This window comes from Anguilla anguilla, chromosome 16, assembly GCF_013347855.1.
Source record: "Anguilla anguilla isolate fAngAng1 chromosome 16, fAngAng1.pri, whole genome shotgun sequence".
NCBI lineage: Eukaryota > Metazoa > Chordata > Actinopteri > Anguilliformes > Anguillidae > Anguilla > Anguilla anguilla.
The window spans coordinates 15,831,275-15,852,439 of record NC_049216.1 but is presented as its reverse complement, the minus strand read 5'-3'; the positions used below and the strand labels follow the sequence as shown (position 1 = coordinate 15,852,439).

Below are 21,165 nucleotides of genomic sequence, written 5' to 3'. Positions count from 1 at the left end.
CACACGCGTGTGTGTGTCTCTGCTCTCCGCAGGGCTTCTTCAGGAGGAGCCAGCAGAGTAACGCTGCGTACTCCTGTCCCCGGCAGAAGAACTGCCTGATCGACCGCACCAGCCGCAACCGCTGCCAGCACTGCCGACTGCAGAAGTGCCTGGCCGTGGGCATGTCCCGGGACGGTGGGTACACGCGTGGGGCGGGTGCGGTTTGGAGTTCATACGCTAGGGGATAGGGGCATTCCTGCAGTGGTGCGCTGGAGGTAGCACTGGAGAGTGCAGTTAGCTAGTTAGATGTAGCGGTATGATGAGGTGGCCAGGTGCAGACAACCAGCTTTAGCGGGGATTTCGCAGGTGTGGCGATTTTGGTGGGGGGAGGAGGGTGGGGCGCCCCGCTCTAATCAGGCCAGCCCCTCTGAGCCTTTCAGCTGCTCCCTCACACAATCAGGACAGGCAAGGTGACCTCCACCCGAATCCCTCACTCACACCTCTATCTGCCGAGCTCCACCTGCTGTACCCTCCATCCTTCAAGGATGGCAGCACTGCTGCTGCCGGAGGGGAGAGCCGTGGCTGAGGCAGGCCACTGTGAGTGTGGGGCTGAGTCTGTGCTACGCTAACCATAACCAAGGGCTCCGACCCTCACTCCGAGCCTGTCACAGTCTGCGCCTTCAATTCTGCTTAGATAGCTTTTCTCTCTCTCTCTTTATTTCTCTCTCTCTCTCCCTTTCTCTCTCTCCAAATCTTTCTCTCTCTCCAGCTCTCTCTCTCTTTCTATCTCTCTCTCCAACTCTCTCTTTCTCCAGCTCTCTCTCTCTTTCTACCTCTCTCTCCAACTTTCTCTCTCTCTGCAGCTCTCTCTCTCTCTCTTTCTCCAGCTCTCTCTCTCTCTCCCTCCCTCCCTCCCTCCCCCCCAGTCCCTCCCTCTGTCTCCTCCCTCAGGCCGGATGAATCCGCTGTGACTCGCAGCGGCGGCCGGGGATTCAGTCTAAACGGGGATTTGTGCTAAACAAACGGGGATCAGTGCAATTTAACAGGCATTCTAAACTGGGGATTGATGCATTCAAAACCGGTGTCTGCGACCCTTAATCAGGGATTAGTGTGTTATAAACAGGGATTGGTGTACCCTAATAGGCGTTGGCGCATATTAAACAGGAATTAGCACATTCTGAACAGGGACTGGCGCACTGTAAACAGGGATAAGTCTGAACAGGGATTGATTTTTACCTGTATTGATACATTCTTCATTCTTTAACTCTTTTTGAATAGGGATAGATATGCAGTTTATAGGTACCTGTATTATTAGCATAATGGATCAGTCTGAACAGGTAGCGGTATATTCTTATGGCTATGGGACGGGCGCCAGCAGCACCAGGCAGCGTGTGTGACTGTGTGTTCTCCACTGCAGCGGTGAAGTTCGGCCGCATGTCCAAGAAGCAGAGGGACAGCCTGTACGCGGAGGTGCAGAAGCACCGGCTGCAGCAGCAGCAGCGCGACCACCAGCAGCAGCCGGGGGAGGCGGAGCCTCTCACGCCCACCTACGGCCTGTCCGCCAACGGCCTGACCGAGCTGCACGAGGACCTCGGCGGCTACATGGACAGCCACACGCCCGACGGCGGCAAGGCCGACCCGGCCGTGGGCGGCTTCTACCTGGACATCCAGCCCTCGCCCGACCAGTCCGGCCTGGACATCAACGGCATCAAGCCAGAGCCCATCTGCGACTTCGCCCCCGGCTCCGGGTTCTTCCCCTACTGCTCCTTCACCAACGGGGACACCTCCCCCACCGTGTCCATGGCAGAGCTAGGTGAGAGGAGGCAGGAGGGGGTGTAGGCTTGGGGTGGGGGGCGGTTGGGGGTGTGGGGGGGGGGGGGGGGAGAAGAGCTCAACCGGGGGGCAAATGACACAAAAGGTGCCTTAAAATAGCAGGAGGTTGGAAAACTCATCTCCGAGACTCATTAAAAGCGCCTTTTTCGTAATTAGTTTCCATTAATTAGGGCCAATCGGGATCCAGCAGGGCACGCGTCGGGGGAAATCATTTTTTTAAAGTTCCCCTGAGTGTTGAAACCCTTTTCCTCTTAACAAATGTATTTTGAAGAGAAAAAAAAATATGATTCTTTTTTTTTCATTCCGTATGGCTTTTTTCTCTCTATCAAAGCGATATGACCTTTTGTTTCCGAGATGAATGCCCGATGTTTTTCTCCCTCCACTACCCCTTCTTTTCATCTGGTGTCATCCCTCCGTTCCATTTTTGACTGCCTCTTTAGCTCGTAGCCCCCTGGAGGCAGTATCAGCGGAAATGTCAACAGCCCCCTCTCTTCCTGGCGAAATTGCTCGTAACAAAACAAAAACGGGACGCAGTCGTATCGTATCCGCCTTGCCTTCCTCGCTGAAGGTTCGATGAAGGGTTAGCATCGAGTAGCGGCTTGCGCTTGGTGAATCGCTCCCATTGTCTCAGGTCCAGTGTTCAGCTGCTGTTGTTGTTGTTCTTGCTTTAGAACATCTGGCCCAGAACATCTCCAAGTCCCACATGGAGACGTGTCAGTACCTGAGGGAGGAGCTCCAGCAGATGACCTGGCAGGCCTTCCTGCAGGAGGAAATGGAGAACTACCAGAACAAGGTGCCACGCCGCCACTTCCTGTCCCTGTCCCTGTCCCCACACAGCAGACAGATGAGTGCTAAATCAGCTCTATATATAGTAGGTTATATATATATATATATATATATATATATATATATATATATATATAGTAAATTTCACTCTGATAGAGTACATTAGATCCATTGTGGATGTATATAAGCAGCTCTTTAACAGGCTAGATTAACACCAAACATTCTACCGTGCGTCCCATTGTTGGCAGTGCGGCAGGTTTTCACCGTGGCCCGGTTTCTCTGTCACGGCATGCTAACGCTAAGCCTTCCCAGCATTCATCTTTCTTTTTTCTCTTCCCCCCCCCAGCCCAGGGAAGTGATGTGGCAGCTGTGTGCCATCAAAGTGACGGAGGCCATCCAGTACGTGGTGGAGTTCGCCAAGCGCATCGACGGCTTCATGGAGCTGTGCCAGAACGACCAGATCGTGCTTCTGAAAGCGGGTACGTCGCCCGGTCGGCTCGGGCCAGACCCGACCAACAGATATCCGCTTTACTGAGCAGATATTCAGCTTTTCCCCAAACTGAAATGAGAGCTCATGATGAATATTCATGCCTGAGCTGCAGTTTATACTATATACTATAGCATAACAACTCAGACAATGCCCAGTCCCCTGTGTAGCCAGCAGGAAGCTCCTGCCTATGGAGAAAGGTTGAGGATAGGAACACAGGAGCTCAATATCTGGCTAATAAAAATTTAGCATAGAGAACTATAGTAAGCAATTAAAACAGAACTCTGTACAGAGAGTACACATCCATCATTTGTAGGCAATTGCATATCTATCCTTTGTTGCCAAAAGAACGCTTAGGATGACATCGAATATTTGATTGTTCGCATACAGATGAGATCACTCACCAGTTTTTAATTTCAGTATTCAAATGCTTGTGCATGTTGAAGAAAAATCATATTTATTCTGCCTCCTCAGAGTGCAGAGCTGAAGCAGAATAAGAATCAAACATGGAGAACTCATCTTAAAAACATTATTTTCTGGTATTATTCATTATTTTCTAGTCTGAATGTGTGAATGAATGCGGATCTCCTTACAGCACATCATTATTTACACAGAACTGTATATTCATACCACACTTTGGGGGGGGGGGGGGGGGACTATGCTTGAATGTTCAGTGTACAATTTGAATGATCGATTGTGAGAGCCACATAATATTAAAATATAAAATGAATGGAACTTTTTTCATCCCTTATCGGTAATTCTTAATAACGCAGCACCAATACAATAACACAGTGCCAGTACATTTAATGTCGCATCATTACAATAATGTTACACCAGTGCAATAATGTAGCACCAGTACTGTAATGTAAAACCATTACAACAGTGTAACACCATTACAGTAATGTAGCACCATTACAATATCACAGTGGTAGTATGATAACGTAGCACCAGTATGGTAACGTAGCACACTTAAACTGTGGGGTGTGAGGGCTAGGGAACAGGCCTGCTAACATTGGTCAGATCTGTTTGTGTGTCTACATACAGTGTGATGATCCATTGCATACAAAGGAATATCTCCCTGTGTGTTGGTGAGGCTGGAGCCTGAGGGGAATTGGCCTTTTAATAAAAGAAAAGGTTGTCTGTTTGAGTCCCGGCTACAGCAGTGAAGTGTGACGTACGGTTCCAGGCCTGAGTCGCTTCATCGGTCGGCCGTATGAATAGGGGGGTGCTGGAACTTTCCTTGTGCTCGGCATGTGACTCCCGCGGTGTATATAAATAACTCTCAGATGGGCTTGGGGGCGGAGCTTGTTCCCCCGCGCCGCCTCTTCGCTCGCCGTAAACGCGGGGGCGTAGCGTGGGGCGTAGCACGAGTTGTAGCGCCGTATCAGATAAACGCTCGCCTCTCTCGCCGCGCACTGCACCAGCTGGTGCCTCTTTAGAGACGAAAAGATGAATACCCCCCCACACACACGCACGCACGCGAACAAAACAAACAAACAAACAAGCAAATGCGCGAACACACACCTCCCACGGTCTGTCTGTGCTCTCCACGCCGGTCTGGATTCCGTCTGCGTTCCCATCGCTGATGTTACCGATATCAATAATGAAGCCACCGCAGACGCCCCCGCGTCCGAACGTGACATTTTACAGCACGGCCATTTCAGCAAGCCCTGCCTTTACAGGTCAACACAACCACAGGCCTGTTCTTATCTCTCTCTCTGCTTCTGCTGTGATGAAACACGGTGTCATGCCTACAATAAGACTAATGCCTACAATACCCGTTAGGTTCTAATAAGCTGCAGCAGTTTTTGACTGTAGGTAATATCGCCCAGCTTTCATTTTAGATTTAGCCATGGTGCCGTTATTTATTTATTCCAAAGTGCTGAAAAGGCGTTTGGACGCAAGGCGTGTTCGTTAAACTGGGTAATTGTTGGCAGTGTGAAACGAGCTAATAAGCGTAGTACTGTAACTCCCAACCAACAGACAGAAACAGTTTGCAGACAGCTTAGAGGAGGTATAACACAAAGCACAAGGGTAGCTGGTGATTGGGTCTTTCCGGCTGTTTGAGGGAGAGATGAGAGGAAACTGAGCTGTGTTTGTGTGTGTGTCTCGCAGGTTCTTTGGAGGTGGTGTTTGTAAGAATGTGCCGTGCCTTTGACTCCCAGAACAACACAGTCTATTTCGACGGGAAGTACGCTGGACCTGATGTCTTCAAATCGTTAGGTAAGGGCCTTATCACACTGCGTGTGCATGTGCGTTTGCCTGAATTGTGTGTGTGTGTGTGTAAATTCATTTGTATGTGTGTATGTTGGTGTACATGAATATGCACTGTCCGAGTGTGTATGCACGTATAAGAAACTTCTGAGCTGCCAATTGTCAAATTACTTTTGCTCCACCAAAATGGGGGTTTATGTCTATGTATTGCATGGGCTGTAGTTCCTACACGGATCACCCAATATGGATGTAAATGCCCTCAAATTAGAGCTGACAGTCCACCTTTAAGCTCATTTATTTCAAATCTAATGTGCTGGAGTACAGTGCCAAAATAAAATGGGGAGTGTGTGTGTGTGCGCGTTCGTGTACGTGCATGTGTGTGTGCGTGCGTGTCTGTGTTTGGGGGCGGGGTGAAACTGAGTTTACCTGTTGCCTTTGAAGCACTCCTGGAGAACTTTCACAGTTCTAGTGTCTTGGAGCCGTTCACTTCAGCAGCCTGAATAGATGGGCAAAAGGACACAAGAGAAGTAAACACACAGTATTGAGTGCCTGGGTAATGGCCAGCCCAGCCCAGCACACACAGCATTACTCTGTTCATAATATCTCAGCTGCAGTATTGACCCTGTTTACAGTCACTGCTGTATCAGCACTCTTACACGGAAACCCTGCCCTCTGTACAAACACTAATGAGCATGCACAGAGAGCTTTCCACTGTTCTAACTGGGCGCATCTTCAACGTCCGGTGTGTGTGTGCGTGTGTTTGTGTATGTGTGTGTTTGGGGGTGGGGGGGGGGGCGAGTGAGGAAGAACAGTCCAGTCTTATTCCGTATAATGGGTTCACGGCCTCTCTGACAAGCCTCTCACTGTTCCGAATTCTCCCCCCCCCCCTCCCCTCCCCTCCCCCCACCCCCCTCCTAAAAAGAGAGAGCGGCCTTAGACAGGGGTGGGCGGAGCTCTCCAGCCGTGTCGGCTGTGCCCCCGTCCGTGTGAGTGGTAATAATTGATTTAAGCAGGAGAAAGCCCGGCCCCATTAGCGGCTTGGTTAGCGGGTTGCGTGAGGCCACCCGCCTGCCGGAGCCTGATTGGGCCGTGGAGAGGCGGCTGTGAAGCGGCCTGTCTTCTCTCCCCGGCTGCGTAAGATCTTCCGCTGCGCCTCCGCCTCCGCCTTGTTTACCTTTTGTTCCGTCGTCCCTTTTATTAAACCCATCGGGAGAGGGTGGGGGGGCTGACGGGAGGGGGAGGAGGAGAACCCCCCCTCGTTCACACCTCCTCTCATTCTCGGTTGTCTCTTGACAGGCTGCGACGACTTGATCGCCTCCGTCTTTGAATTCGGGAAGAGCCTGTGTTCTATGCACCTGTCGGAGGACGAGATCGCCCTGTTCTCCGCGTTCGTGTTGATGTCTGCAGGTGAGAGCGGCGGAGAGCTGGTACCTGGGGGAGGGTGGGCGGAGCCTGACGGGCTTTCGCCTTTCTGAGCGGCTCTACGGCCCTCACAATCCCTCTTTCTCATTGCTATCGCTGAATCGCGAAACCCGCTCTGCATTTGTCACCTTTATAACCGGCTACTATTGGCTGTGAAAGCAGGAGCGCTCGTTTTCATTGGCTGACCGCGCCCCTCTGCCTGCCCGCAGATCGATCCTGGCTCCAGGAGAAGGTCAAGGTGGAGAAGCTACAACAGAAGATCCAGCTGGCCCTTCAGCACGTCCTGCAGAAGAACCACAGAGAGGACGGAATACTGACAAAGGTACGGGCCCCGCCCTCCTCATCTCACCAATCAGGGCTCCCCTTCCTGTCCGTGATCATAGCCATCTCCTTTAGTGTCACATTATACAGCGGGAATACTCCACTCTGGTCTTAGGCCTAAGGGCCTCCAGGGTTACCGGCTACTCTGTGCTCTCAGTAGTGGGGGAGGGGGGCTAAATCAAGGCAGTGATTCATTCAGTCTGATGGTTGGGCCCCTGGCTGGACTGAAAGCCTTCAGAAACTGTGGCCCTCAGGACCAGGGAGACCCAGGTAGGGGCATGCCTGTTTCACTGCAGTGTGAGATGAGCTCGGTTAAACTGACACAGGAAACACTGGGAAAGCTCAGCCAGGCTTTCCAATGCTTTACTCGCATTCACAAACATATCAGAGCACTTTGAGCTTTAAGTGAGAGCTGAACCCCGACTGACACCTGTGTCTTTAACGCTTGTGATGCTCTGGTGCCCCGCTCCCCGCAAAAACCTCAGTACGACCCCTACCCCTGCCCCTCCTGGTGACTGCGCGCCAGAATAACGTTCCTCTCCGGCTCTCTCTTCTCTCCCGCAGTTGATATGCAAAGTGTCGACACTGCGAGCGCTGTGCAGCAGACACACGGAGAAGCTGACGGCCTTCAAAGCAATATACCCGGACATTGTGCGCGCCCACTTCCCCCCCCTCTACAAGGAGCTTTTCGGCTCGGACTTCGAGCAGTCGATGCCCGTGGAGGGGTAACGGGCTCACCCCCCCCACCGCCCCTCGAACCCCCCCTCCCCCCCTCCCCCCAACGCTGGTGTGAACACTGTCTGGAATGTTGGGAGAAGACGAGCTGAACGCTTCTGACACTGTAGCGGTGCCCTGCTGGGACCAGGACAGCCCACGCACTGCACAATGTTTCGGGGTGGGGTTTGTTCTTCTTCTTTGGTTTCTTTGTGGCTTTTTCTTCTTTTTTTTTTGTTTGTTTATGTTTGTTTTATTGTATCTTATTTGTTTTTTGTGCACAGTTGGGATCCAGAGCCCAGGAAAAAAAAGGAAGAGAGACTTAAAAAGGACACTTTTTAAGAGAACAATCCGTTTCTGTCGGGCTGAACTTGACCAGATTCCCATGCATACGTGCACACGTGTGTGTGTATAGGGCATCTTCTGTGGCTCACACTTGGCACAATGCATAAATAAAAACCACAGGCAGCAACATATTTAGAAGATTTAAGTTATTTTACAAGCCTAGATTTTCCAACTGTAAACAAATATCAACCTGAATAAAACTCAGCCATTCTCACTGACAACTAAAAGAGCAAAACCCAGAAACCTAAAAGATATCTAAAAGAACCTATCTTAACCACAAGGTCTATTTTGCCTGAAACTACAGCACTTAATCTGCTTAATAGTCAGTTGCAGTCTATGCTTCACGTCCTGGTCAAGTTCAGCCCTTCTTTCTCTTTGTTTTAATCAGTGTTTTTCCTTTGGAATGCAGTGATCGGAATGCAAACTCTCAATGACACAGGGAGGTTGGGGGGGAGGGGGGGGCGTGGCATGGGCCTGTCGCCGTGATGAGATAGAAACTGCACCTTTCTATGGACAATCGTCTCAGTGAAAAAGTAGAATTCTGGTAATTCTAGTCGAACTACAATGACTTTAGCTGTCAAAGACTCCATCTCCCATGGTTACATTGTGAAATCATGAAAGGCCATCTGCTATTAATCCCTCACTGTAGAGAGGTGGCCCACTAATGCTAGGGTCACTGCCACAAGAAGAAGGAGCTCATTCCACCTGTTTTTTAATATACTACAGGGTATACGGTCATAAGTACTTACTATACAGAAAAAAAGTAATGTTTATAGATTCTATTTTAAATAACATGTATGATATTGGTAGGTAGGCTATTCTTAATTGTTGAATTGATAAGGCACTTTTATTTGCACCTTTCTTTTATTTATGACTTGTGTATTACCTAGTGATGTTTTTGCATGTGCACAGGAGATACCGGTTAAATAACCACAGTCATGGAGGTTCCTCCAATCAGAGGGCAGCGGATGGCTGCTGAGGCTATGTGATTGGTTGTGAGCTGTTTGAGATGTAAGGACAGGGCTGGTTAAACCGTAGGCCCGGAGAAGCAGGGGAGTCGCCCTCACTCTGTAACCAGGGATGTTGACGCTCTCTCCCTGCTGGGGGGAGATGTTTTTGGGGAGAACGGGAGCCGGCTTTGGGACGGACCCGTTTGGTAGCTCACAGAGTTTATGGGTCCCTCTCTCACCCGCCTGACGTGCTCCAAATTGTCATCCCGTCGCCTTGGCTGATGTTCTTAGGATCAGCTGCTGGTACGACCACGGCTGCCCCTCCCACTCCTTGCTAGTTTAGTCAGGAGGCCCATGACAGCATGGTTGGTTAAAAATAAATATTAAACATGATGGGGCTGTGCGAGAGGGAAGAGTGCATGTCCGATCTCAGAGAGGTCTGTCAGAGCCCCCTCTAGCCCAGCTCAGTCAGCTGTTTCCAGATCCAGTCCCAGGCCTGTACTTCTGGCAGCACCCTTAGGTCGCGTGCCTATGACTGGTTGAATGGTAACACCAAAACAAGTCGGCTCCAACACGCCGTCACATACATTCTGGCCCTGCACCAATCTGTGAAACGAAAAACCTTAGCTGTGTTTTTTCACTCAAAAAGCATGCTTTTGAGACCTAGAGCCTATACGTGCTGCCTCTGGTTGGTACGGGTGCTTGTACACAGTCACCCTTGCAGGCAGGCCAATCCCCCGCCTCGCTGGACACGTGACCCTGTAGACGCATCCTCACGTGCTGGAAATCAAGACAGCATCCCGCGAGAGCATGGCTATGAGTTCCCCATGCTACGTGCGTAAGCTAATGAAGGAGTACATAAGCTTTGTTTCATTCCAGCTGGGAGCTTTGTTGTGGGCTCTAAATGATTTACCTAATCCAACCATGCCATCTAGTGGCTAAAGAGGGAACGCCAGTCGTGATCTTTCCAGCAGGTATGGTCAAGAGAAAACAGCATGTGTGCGAACGTAAGGTGTTCTAAAAACCAGCGGCCCTGATACCTCTTACACCGCTGGCAGCGGTTGTGTGTGTGGGGTGGTGTTCTGCATCAGTGATAGCTCCTCCACTGAAATCATCTCAGCCAGCAATGACCTTCGGTATTAGGCAATAAAATAAACGCAGAAGATGTGAGATGTTCAAAGCCTTGTCTGGTTGAAAAGCTTCTATTTTTGTAACCCATTACACAGCCCAGGAAAGAGACAGAAAGAGATAAAGAATAGAGAGAGATGAGGTGGCACTTAGGATTTTTCTGCAATAATTAGCATAGATGTTATTTGTGTAAAAAGGAGAGAAAACAATTGAAATGCAAGACAATGGTGGGGGTAATATTTTCACCAAGCTTTGCTGTCCATTACGGTTATTTTTTGTTTGGTGTTGTTTGCAGCAGTGTTGCTGTTGAACCTTATCATCTGTCCTCTACATGTGCCATAGTAGATGTTTGTGTCCAGCCTCTCCTGTGTCCAGGAGACTGACAGTTTGCTTTTTCTTTTCCTCGTTCCAGGAAACAGTTAGGTGACTTTGACAGGAGCAGTGCTCGATTAGGGGTTTGAGTGGGGAGCCTCTTTTTTCGTTGTTGTCTTTGTGTTTGCATTTTTGCCCTTCATTCCTCTTCAGTGCAATACGGACACAGCACACCTGGTGTGTGCGTGTGTGTGTGTCTGTGTTTGTGTGTGTGTGTCTGTGTGGGTGTGTGTCTGTGTGTGTGTTCTCCCTCAGGGAAGAGTGGGATAACTACTTTACATGTCTTTTTTTGGAATCGTTTTTTTTTTTTTTTGGAAAAGTTTTTCTTTTCTTTTGGTTGTTTCCATTTCATTATTTTTCCTTCTTGTTTGATTAAGGAGTGCCACTGGCCACTGAGGAAAGTCACAGTCCCCTATAACTCCCTGTGGCACAGCCAGTGTGAGGGACATTGCATTTGAAGCTGTCCATTATTAGTATGGCTTTTGGGCTCAAATATGTTGGATTCAGAGGTTGACCTCAACAGAGAAATGGCAAAGTGTTCAATCCGTGCAGTCCTTTTAGAGCCAAGAACAAATAAGGAGATACACATCTAAGAATAGCAAATAGCCTAAATGATTTTGGGCAGGTTCAGGCATTGTTCATTATTTCTCCATAAGAATTGGATTTTTAGTGACCGTGTGCAAGTAGATATGAAGTCTTGTGTTGAGAAATAGAGTCAAATGCTGTCTTCGGGATCAATTCATATTCTGATTATGAAGTCATATTTCTCCAGTAGGAAAACCAAATATGTCATACATTTTCCATGGTGATTTGTTCTAGGCCAATACAAAAAGCAATATATACGCCTTGTGTGTTATCTACTTGGCTTTCGACTCCCTGCATTTGTTACATTTCCCGGTGCACAGTCACCTGTCCAGATCCAAATGAGAAAGATATAGACTGTGAGTGACAATCCACAGGAACATGAGGGTATGTCCCGGTTGTTACGCTGGGTATTGGGTTCGAATAGGAATGCTCAGGGAGATGATAGCGATAAGTATTCGAGTAGCGAGGTCACGGTTGGCAATAGGTTTCTCTCCCTCTGCCGGGGCTTGGCAAAGCGCGGTGCGTGCTTTCGCTGCGTTAGATGTGCTTTGCCGTTCCTTCGCTCGATTGTTTCTCGGTTTGAAAGAACCTCTGTTCTTAGCACTGGATGCACTTTCCATCGATGGTATGCATGCGTGGTTTCCTGCGTTTCAAAGATTTTCTTCAAATATCGTGCAGTAAAAAGCGGGTGTATTTATAGACTTTTTTTTCTTCAGCATTTGTTTGAATTTATGTGCTTGCTATGGCTGGCTCTCATTCTGAAAGACGAATACTTCACCTAACCCAGCTTTCAGTTTCCCTGCTCTCTTTGCTTTTAACTGTCAATTCGGCCTCCTCTGAGCCTCCTCCAGTTTAGAACCTGGTACGCTCTTATGAGGAGTTTATTCTCCTTCTGTAGATTGCCATTACGTCCAGTAGCTAACACTTATCTTCCCAATAGGTAATATTCCCCACTGAATAAGATTCTTACAACACAAAAATCCTGATCCAGCAGACAACAATGCCCTGTGTTTATGTGGTCACACTGCAAGTGAATGCTTGTCACATATTCTCCTGTCTGAACATACCCTAGCATGTTTCTGCACATTATTTTGACCAAGGGTAGTGTATTACTAATACTGGTCATAGGAGGGCTATTGAGTGCAGTAGCCCCGCATGGTGGTCATGGTCCTGATGGAACGTGCACCATCCTATCACCCCCTTTAAACGCTGTCCTTCAGATGAGCCGTGCAGTAAGCCCCAGCAGCAACAGACCAGCCACCAATGGTTTGCTTTCCCGCCATCCCCCTGCACACTGTCTGCTTGGCTTTGCTTGTTGTGACTCCGTGTTTGATGTATTTTAAGCAATATTGTTGCTGGGAACTGAAATGGGCAGTGGATCTGCGGCAGGTGCGTGACCATCCCTGAGAATTATGGGAAGGTTGGCTGAATCTAGGCCCATGTGTCCTTTTCCCTTACCCGGTCTTGATAAGAACTGATAAAGAAACTGATCCTAAGTCTTACTGCAGGGTTTGGTACTTTACTAGGTATTGCAGATTAGGGCACAGTGAACTGTGGGTTTCTATGGTCATAAACCTCCATTCTGATGAGTATTACATAACTGGTGAAAGAAGCCCCTTAAATTCTAACATGACCAGAAAAACAGATTTAGCCACTCCTGTGACCCGGGTTAATGATACTGCCTTTCCTTTAGTAGTAGGAACAGTTTGAACTGCCTACTTCCTCTGTCTGTGCTTGCTGTTTGTTACACGATCTGCGTGAGAGCAATATGACCACAAAATAAGTGTGGGCTAACCACTGGTTTATAGCTTTGAACGTGTCCTTGTACATGTGTGTGCGTGCGTGAGTGTGCGCATGTGTATGTGTGTGCAGTAGCACGAAACCCAGACAAGGCTTTAATGTGTTTAGAACAGCAGGGTCAAGAGGTCAGTTTGTTTTTCTCTCCTTTTCATTTTTAAATGAATCAGTCCATTCCATCCTCTGAAACAATATTCTCATTTTCCAAAGCAGGCATAGTAAGTATAAATTACAATACCTTTTTTGAAAATAATAACAAATAAAAAACTCTTCTAGCCATAACCGAATGTTGAGCAATAAAATAAATGTTGTATTATTAATTTTGTGCATAGGTTATAGACATCTGCATGTAAATACAACCTCTTATTTATCATGTTGTTTTTTTGTTTGTTTTTGTTAGTTTTTTTGTTTGGTATTTTATCATTTGTATATTTGACCAGTTCTGTTCCTACGCTGAGAACAAAGAACTTCAGATGGCCTGCATACACCTGTATTTGTCTTGCTCTCTCTCAAGCTCAATCTCTCTCTGCTTTTAATTCACAATATTTAATGTTATTATTGATCACATGTATAGAGGTAACTTTATAACTTCTGTCTGTATAGGTAAGATGAAAATACTGCTATAAACGCCTACTCAGTGCAAATATTTATCTGTTTATTAAAGACATCATGCTGTACAATATCTCTGTTTTAGTATAACTACTCTTTTAGGCTTAGTTTGATAGAGGTAGGGTGTGCTGAAAATTTATTTTGTGTTATTCTGATGTGTGGTGCTAGATAAGTTACTTTTGTGAACAAAACCTTAATTCCTAGAACTAGGCCACCCTATTCGTCCTATTAATTTCACTGAATATTGATGCATTATTATTATTAGGACTAAAGGAATAATGATAATATTAATAATAATGATAATGAACATAATGGTAAATTACTATAATACCCAGCGAGTACCTGTATCAGCGTGCTAGTCTTGGGATGAGGCTCTTATTCCTTCTCAATTTAAGATTATTAGCAAAAGCAGTATCTGTTCCTTGGGTTAATGAAAAGGCAGAATTGCAATACATGTCTTTCCACTTTCTGAAAAAAAAAAGAAAAACAAATGTGTTTGATTTAGTTTTGGCTGAAAAGTAAGTGTTTTGCCTCTTCTGTTCCGTTAGTGGCATTCCTGGTTGTGAAAATGTACTGGTCTGTCTCGAAGCCCCAGAGCAGTGGCAAAGCTTGCCTCAAGGGGGAGCTATAGGGTGTTCAAGGAATACACTTAACATCCTCTGTGTCAAAATCTGGACATCACTACAGTCCATACCTCAACCCAGAAAGCTAGCTTTCTCTCAAGTGAAAATTCCAATTGAGTCCATTCTGAAGGAGGAGTTTTGTCCGGGTAGCCCAGCTTCTTAGACCACCATTTTCACCACCAGGCGTTTTTAAAGGTAGTCTGTCTTCAAGTCCACAGCCTCGACAGGACCTGAGCACAGATGCCTCTATTAAGTGTTAATATACAGAAATATGCCGTACATAAGAGGGTTCATGTCATGTGCTTTTTGTGGCCAATATCAACCAGAATATGCTCTCAATAATGAAAGACACATTAGACAGGGTTTCTCTTTCTGTGTTGCAGGATGTATAAATGATATTAAACTGTCTTAGTTTTATTTCATTTTTTCATAAAAATGTGTTTTATATAACTGCTAACCATTTAGTTGATAAAGAATAATGAGTTTGCAGTGTACAGTATACATGTTTTTATATAAGTCAATAAATATAAGCAGAACGGGTTAAGACCACACACCAAGATTTCTTAAAATCAGAGTATCAAGAGTTGAGACTTACTTTGAGTAAATTCTGGTTGACATTTGCTCGTAAAAGGAGATGAAATTCACTTCACACCTAGGTTTGGATGTCTGAAAAACAAAAAAAACAATAGACAATCCTTTTTTGGTGTGTTTGTTTTAAGCTGAATGAAATGTATTTTATCTAATACAGGAAATTGACTTAAGAATTGTATTTTTTGAGTATTCAAATGTGTCTGTATAAGCCTACAAACTCATTTGCATTTCTTGAACCTTGTTTTTGTTAAATGTGAGATTGAAGGGGTTCTGTGCTAAAGCAACAAAAAATAAATAATTGTAAAGCCAGGATTAGGGTTGTCACAAATTTTTATGTACCATGTTTGCTACTGATCTTAAAATGGGGACAAATGATTCACGTTAACTTTTTAAATCCTGCTCTTTTAAATTCTCTTTAGGAGTAGTCTCTTCACACAACGGTAGCTTTGCTCCTTCTCGTCTGATTCTTAAATATAAAAAAAGTATTTTGATTCATTTTTGTAAATACAACTGTAAAGAAAATAAGAAATTTAATGTTGTCTTTTAAATACTTTTCATTCTAATATGAATGTTGTTATATTGTACTTAGAAACTGTACCTTTAATATTATCTTTATTAAAAGTGCATGGGACACATCGGTTTGAGATGTGCTTCGTGTGCCGTGCCCAGAATAAAAATGACAGCTTGTAATGGGCTCTTCTCTCTCTGTCTCTTTCATTGGTGTCGGCCTGGCTTTCATTCACCTCCTTTCTGTTTGTGAAGCATAACCGTACACATCCTGTAGCTTAATGGGCTTTTCATATGTCACCTTCCTTGGTGTGGGTCTGGCTTGGTTTATCACCATACTGTTTGCAAGGACATATCGTGGCCTTGCAGTTCTGCACTGTGGTTAACCATCTTCTCATCAACACCAATGTTCAGTTCCATAGAGGGGGAAAAGTGTGAGTGTCATTATTACTTGTGCTGTAACATGCCTATTTCAAATGTTTTTGTCACTAAAAATCCAAGCGAGAAGAGTACATGTACATCAATTAAGTAGCATTTAATGCAGCTGCGCTATGGGTCTATAAAGCCATATTGGGCGATGCATATTTTAGTGCCGTGTATAAGCATATTGTAACTTTAACCCTAATGGGCACATTGGGTGTTTTAAAAGTGTTTTCACACTCAAGAGGTGGTCGTTTGTGGTTCTTTTCGAGGTCCACTTAATTTGTGCATTGTGAACACAATGCGTCCCCTGGGTTTTGCTGTGCACTTTAATACCTTTAAGACTTGCCATGCTTTCTATGCAGCTGCAGTGACTTTTGAGCCTACCCAGCTGAAAAGAAAAAATGGAATGGCTGCTGGTGGTCTTTGTATGGTCCAAAGAAACCTGGGCTGTTCTTGCATCAGCTTCATCAAAATGTAGCCAAATAACCAAATAAACACATTTGCAGAGGCCATCTTGAAGAAAATTACCCATAATCAGGGGTTGACATAAGTGGTACACAAGTGCACATTAACGGCAAAAAGATTTGCATGCCAATTTTATGTTATAATGGTGCAAATGCCCTACCTATTTTTAGGTACACATTCCATTAGGACATACAATTTCCATACATTTTTTTCTTTTTGCCATTAATGCGTACTTACGTACTTAAACACCAGTCCATAATTCAATGTTATAACAGCAAGGTCTGAGTTCTAAAGGAGCTGTTGTGTGGACAATAAGTGGTCTGAGATCTCATGGATGCTTAAGTGTACCAGAAAGAGAGCTGAGTCCTCTTTCAAGTCCACTTACAAAGCACACAAAGGACTGAGTTAATTTGCAGCTGGTTCACTTTTCGGTTCACTTAAAAAAGAACTGAGTTTGATTCACTTTAAAAGAACTCTATGTGAAAACACCCTTATTCATCTAGGTTATTCCTAATTATGTTTTCAGTTCATTCACTCTTTGAATTGATACAGTGCTTTAAATTGAGCTGTTATGTAGTGCCTTTAGGCCTCTATATACCACAGTCTGTGGTCTGGAAAGATTTCAGTTAGTGGAATGGAATTCAGAAGAATGTGGTCTCTGGACAGTAACAATGTGTGACGCTAACTAATGCAAGATGTGGCTCGCTATGGTGCTAAAGTACACGTGGACAATTTAATGTTTGAGTGAAAAGAAATGACCTGGTCCCTCACTTCAGCTGCTGATTGAAGTGTTCACTGTCTGTTCTTGCACTATAGGCCTATGGAGCAGTCATGCAAACATATTTATTGTTAACGATTAATTAATTAATTTTTTTTTGGGGGGGGGGGTGGGGTTGAAATGCTTCACAACATTGTTTCTGGTCTGGTCTCTGAGACACAGTAGTTTAAACAAACATATTTTACAGAACACATTCCTCACTGGCTACAAGGTGGCTGTCTATGGACAGTACTCCTTGTCCACATCTGGCTGACCTTTTCATGCTGCCCACTCAGAGAGATTTAACTTTGTACAAGGCACATGTTTCTAGGGTCTCGTACAGATGTCTAGAATCTGGCAGATATAGCTGGCATGCAGTTAACCTATTCCCTCTTACAACAGCACTGCAAAGTTATTTGAGTATTTGTTTATGTGCACAGATATTCAGTAATATGATTATGACACTGGGCTCCTACCCCAAGTCTCTTATTAGGACAGCAGTAAAAGTTTAAGTGTTTCAGTTTTGATTTAAATTTTTTTTATTTTGAATGTCCCTTGTAGTGTCGTTTGGAGCATAGCAGAATATGGTTTTTGAGATTAAGAGCAGAGATTCATGGCCCCTGCAGGGGACAAAAATGAGTTTCCAGGCCTTAGGAGGATATGCATGTGCATGCTCCTCTCACATGGATGAAATGGAGACCTGCAAAACACTGAATATTTGATAGTCTATGCTTGTGCATGTACTTGTTTGACAGCATGATCTGGAATATATTTTATGTGTATTTACTGTGTTGGGAATGTGGATTTTTTTTCCACATGCGGATTTAGCGTTGTTCATTAAATCCACCAGAGGGCGCAAAAGTATTTTGCTTCATTTTGCTTTATACTACAGTGATGTATTTAACAATAATTTAACCTATAGATAAGTAATGAAATTATGACATGGCTGATTTAGGTCTGGTAAGTATGAGAGATCTATCTTATGCAACATGGCAGAACATTAGCTGTGGATATAGTCAGACATAGCCTGGCTATGTCCTAGTAGGTTACAAAACTTTCTCTTTTCAACCAAATGTTGCTGGGATTTCACCTGAATGCCTAGATGCCACTTTACCAACTTTTCTAATATCTTTTTCAAAAATATTAACTGGAAAAAGCTCCTGACTGCATCTGTAGGTTAGTTTAGATCATCCTAAACAACGTAAACAACCCTGCATAATTACATCTAAAACAAAATACAAAAATAATACAAAAATCATTGAATTTCAGTTAATTCGGGTAGAAATATATATATATATATTAAATCTACTGTAATTGCAATATTAAACCTTTACATTAATAGCAGTTTTATCAGTCTACTACCTGGGTTGTTGGCCACATGCATTTTAATCTCCTGCACCACCCAGCTCTATTCTGCCTGGGGGTTCATTTGTTTACACTACTGCATAGGCTGTCACCACAGACAAGATTTCACACGCACAGGCTACAGCTACTCCTGTGCAGCTATTGTGCACGCTCCTGTGTGTGGCTCTGGGTTTGAAGCCTGTAAGAGCGCTAAATAGCAGTAAAATGCAAGGTGGGAGGAAGACTGGGCGTGCTCAGAAACACAAATAAACGTACATAAATCACATGTTCTGCATGCAGCTGCATCCTCCCTGTATATATTCCCTCCCTCACCCCCACCCCCCCCCCCCAAACACACGCGCACACACAGACACACACCACATCCCACCACCGCATACCAATAGGTACATCTATTCCCTTTTCTTCAGTCTCTACAACTATAGCTGCTAAACCCCCTGTCATTTCATTATCTCTATTCCTCCTTCATCCTCAAATTTATGTCACATATCTAATTAGTTTGAGTTCTAGGTCCTCTGATTAATTGGCTTGCTAAATTCCTAATGATGTTTTCCTCAAAGAATGGGGAGGGAGTACTGCTCTCATCCAACAACATGGCCATAATAATGTAAAATGTAAATGCAATCAGCTACTTCGCTGTATACTGTAAGCTGGAACACTTCCTCAAAATTCCTGAATATCAGAGGGTGTTTCTTGTAGGCCTGAAGGCCTGAGTTGTATGGGTTTTCAGGAGGGTGGAGGTTATGCAATGTTTCTCCGGTTCCATGGTAACTCACACATTCTCAGACTGGGTCTGCTGCTCTGGGCCTGGTTCCACCCACATGTCACCTGACACCTCCCTGCAGCACAGTCAGATTCCATGTAAAACACACAACTATGCGGTCATTACAAGGGCTTCTAGAACATCAGACAGGAAGCACAAACTCTTGCTCTCTCTCTCTCATATCTATTGCATTTTTAAGTTCAAATCTATTCACGTTATCAAAATACATTTGTGTCTACTTATATGCATTCTGATACTTTATATTATAATTGATATTTCACATAAATGCAATTCATAGACATGCCAGGCTTAAAGAATAATCAAGAATTAAGGTAGAGGATTGTTTGAGAGAGAAAACTATAAGTAGTTACTTCCTCTAATTTAAAATCTGTAAGTAAGAAAGATGTTTGTAGGGACTTTTAGTATGGCTTGTAAGTACAGATAATTTATTACTTGTTCTTAGGTCATATTTCCTAGGTGAAGAATTCAGTCATGAAAAATGCTAGTCATACCCAGAAGATGCCTTTTATATTTTTTAAATCCAGAGGAAGCAATATTGCTGCTTCCTGTTTAATTATCAATTGAGAAATGTGGGTTTACAGCACAGTGATCAACAACTTAATAAAACAGACAGGGCAACATACTGAAACTATATTTCAATTGAAACATTATTGTTTTATTTAGGAGTGCCATTCCTACAGATTTTCTCAGCTGAAATAATTTGTGCATTCTTTTTGTTTTAGAAAGTGGCATTCTGTGTCTTCACTTCGACTGTAGACATTTATATTGGCCGCACAGAGGCCCGTTTGTATTCAGGTTTCATAGAAATTTGTCTCCTTCGTTGAAATGTTTGCACATGAATTTGTGCGCCATGTTAGTCATTTCATTTTTGTTTGAGAGCGTTTCTCCGGGCGCAGTTTACGCAGGTGATGAACCCTCCGTGAGCCGTACCCATCTTTTTCCAGCCGTCTCATCTGCTGTTTACCCTCCTCCTCTGTGCTTTCTCTCCTCCTCTCCATGAGAAATATGCTGTGGGGGGAACCGACGGTACAGCTGCAGCATTTTTGAACGCTCTCCAAGTGCTCCACTGGGTGTGCCTACCCACATAGTGCGCAGTGCACAGGCTCTAACTCTCACTGTGTGACAGGCTGACTTACTGTACGATGTTAAATGGGAGGCCGTGCACGGGTAAGATTTACTAAACTAGCTTATAAACCGCACTGTACGTATCTTACCCAGGATGCACTTCTGCCAGAATTAGCGCTGTTTATGCTGCCTTACGAGAAAGAAATTCATCACACATTCTAATCAGAGGCATAGTAATGAATTCATCTTAAGGAGGGGTTTGATTCCAAATCAAACCAGAAAATGTCCTGAAATTGTGGGGGAGGGGTTTACAGTCATGATCGACTTCCTGAACTCAAAAGGCTAATTCAGCTACTTCGGTGATGACCTCACAAATTGCTCTTGATCAAATGTATTTACAAATAATACTGAAGGTACTGCTGCAACAACAATATATATTTATTTTGTACCTCACTACAATATGTTTAAATAAGACTTGATGATGCAGGTGATCAAAGAAAAACAATAACAACTCACAAGGAGTACAGTCTTAAAGTTAGCCTGACATTCTTCCTGCTCAGCACTAAACTATGGACTGGCTTATGCTCATTCTGCTCCTGTAATTCCCTGCACAATTTTTCACGTGGCTTGCTGGACCAGACTGATCAGCTCCTAAGATCTGAACAGTAATTGGATGCAGTACATTCCTAAAGATTCAAAGAACTGCTACATGACCCCCAAACATTAACTGCTTTATCAGGGGTAAAGATTGAGCACCTCTAACAATCAGCATAAACCTGTACAAAGGGTTTGGTCAATATTCATTCAGAACAACGGCAACATAATTGATCAACACTCCAATATTCAGCATCATCAACATCGTGTACTGTATGTTTCACGTTTTCTCAGCCCACACTTAGCTGGGATCTCACAAGCTGTGAGACAGAGCGAACCTTGGATCTAAATAACATTAATCATCAAAATGCAACAGAATGTTGATAAAGCCAATAAACATTTCAATATTTACCGTGGTCACCAGCAGTTAAGGGATGAGTAACGGTAGTAAG

At 44.7% G+C, this 21,165-nt stretch overlaps 1 protein-coding gene and 1 long non-coding RNA gene across 5 annotated transcripts in view; one reads left to right on the top strand and one right to left on the bottom strand.

Moving 5' to 3' along the window:
* Positions 1–15,450, top strand: part of roraa (RAR-related orphan receptor A, paralog a) — a 245,252-nt gene extending 229,802 nt beyond the window's left edge. For all 3 annotated transcript variants that reach the window (XM_035395181.1, XM_035395182.1, XM_035395183.1), the window contains 8 exons: positions 33–174; positions 1,397–1,792; positions 2,484–2,605; positions 2,945–3,077; positions 5,201–5,308; positions 6,596–6,706; positions 6,931–7,043; positions 7,607–15,450. In XM_035395181.1, coding sequence (XP_035251072.1) covers positions 33–174; positions 1,397–1,792; positions 2,484–2,605; positions 2,945–3,077; positions 5,201–5,308; positions 6,596–6,706; positions 6,931–7,043; positions 7,607–7,771 — 1,290 coding nt within the window. In that variant the 3' untranslated portion in view covers positions 7,772–15,450. The remainder of the gene's footprint in view (positions 1–32; positions 175–1,396; positions 1,793–2,483; positions 2,606–2,944; positions 3,078–5,200; positions 5,309–6,595; positions 6,707–6,930; positions 7,044–7,606) is intronic.
* Positions 1–21,165, bottom strand: part of LOC118214900 — a 181,553-nt gene that overhangs the window by 6,214 nt on the left and 154,174 nt on the right. For both annotated transcript variants that reach the window (XR_004762711.1, XR_004762710.1), the window contains exons 8-10: positions 19,049–19,109; positions 14,761–14,831; positions 5,726–5,795 (exon numbers count right to left, since the gene is read on the bottom strand). This is a non-coding gene — a long non-coding RNA (uncharacterized LOC118214900). The remainder of the gene's footprint in view (positions 1–5,725; positions 5,796–14,760; positions 14,832–19,048; positions 19,110–21,165) is intronic.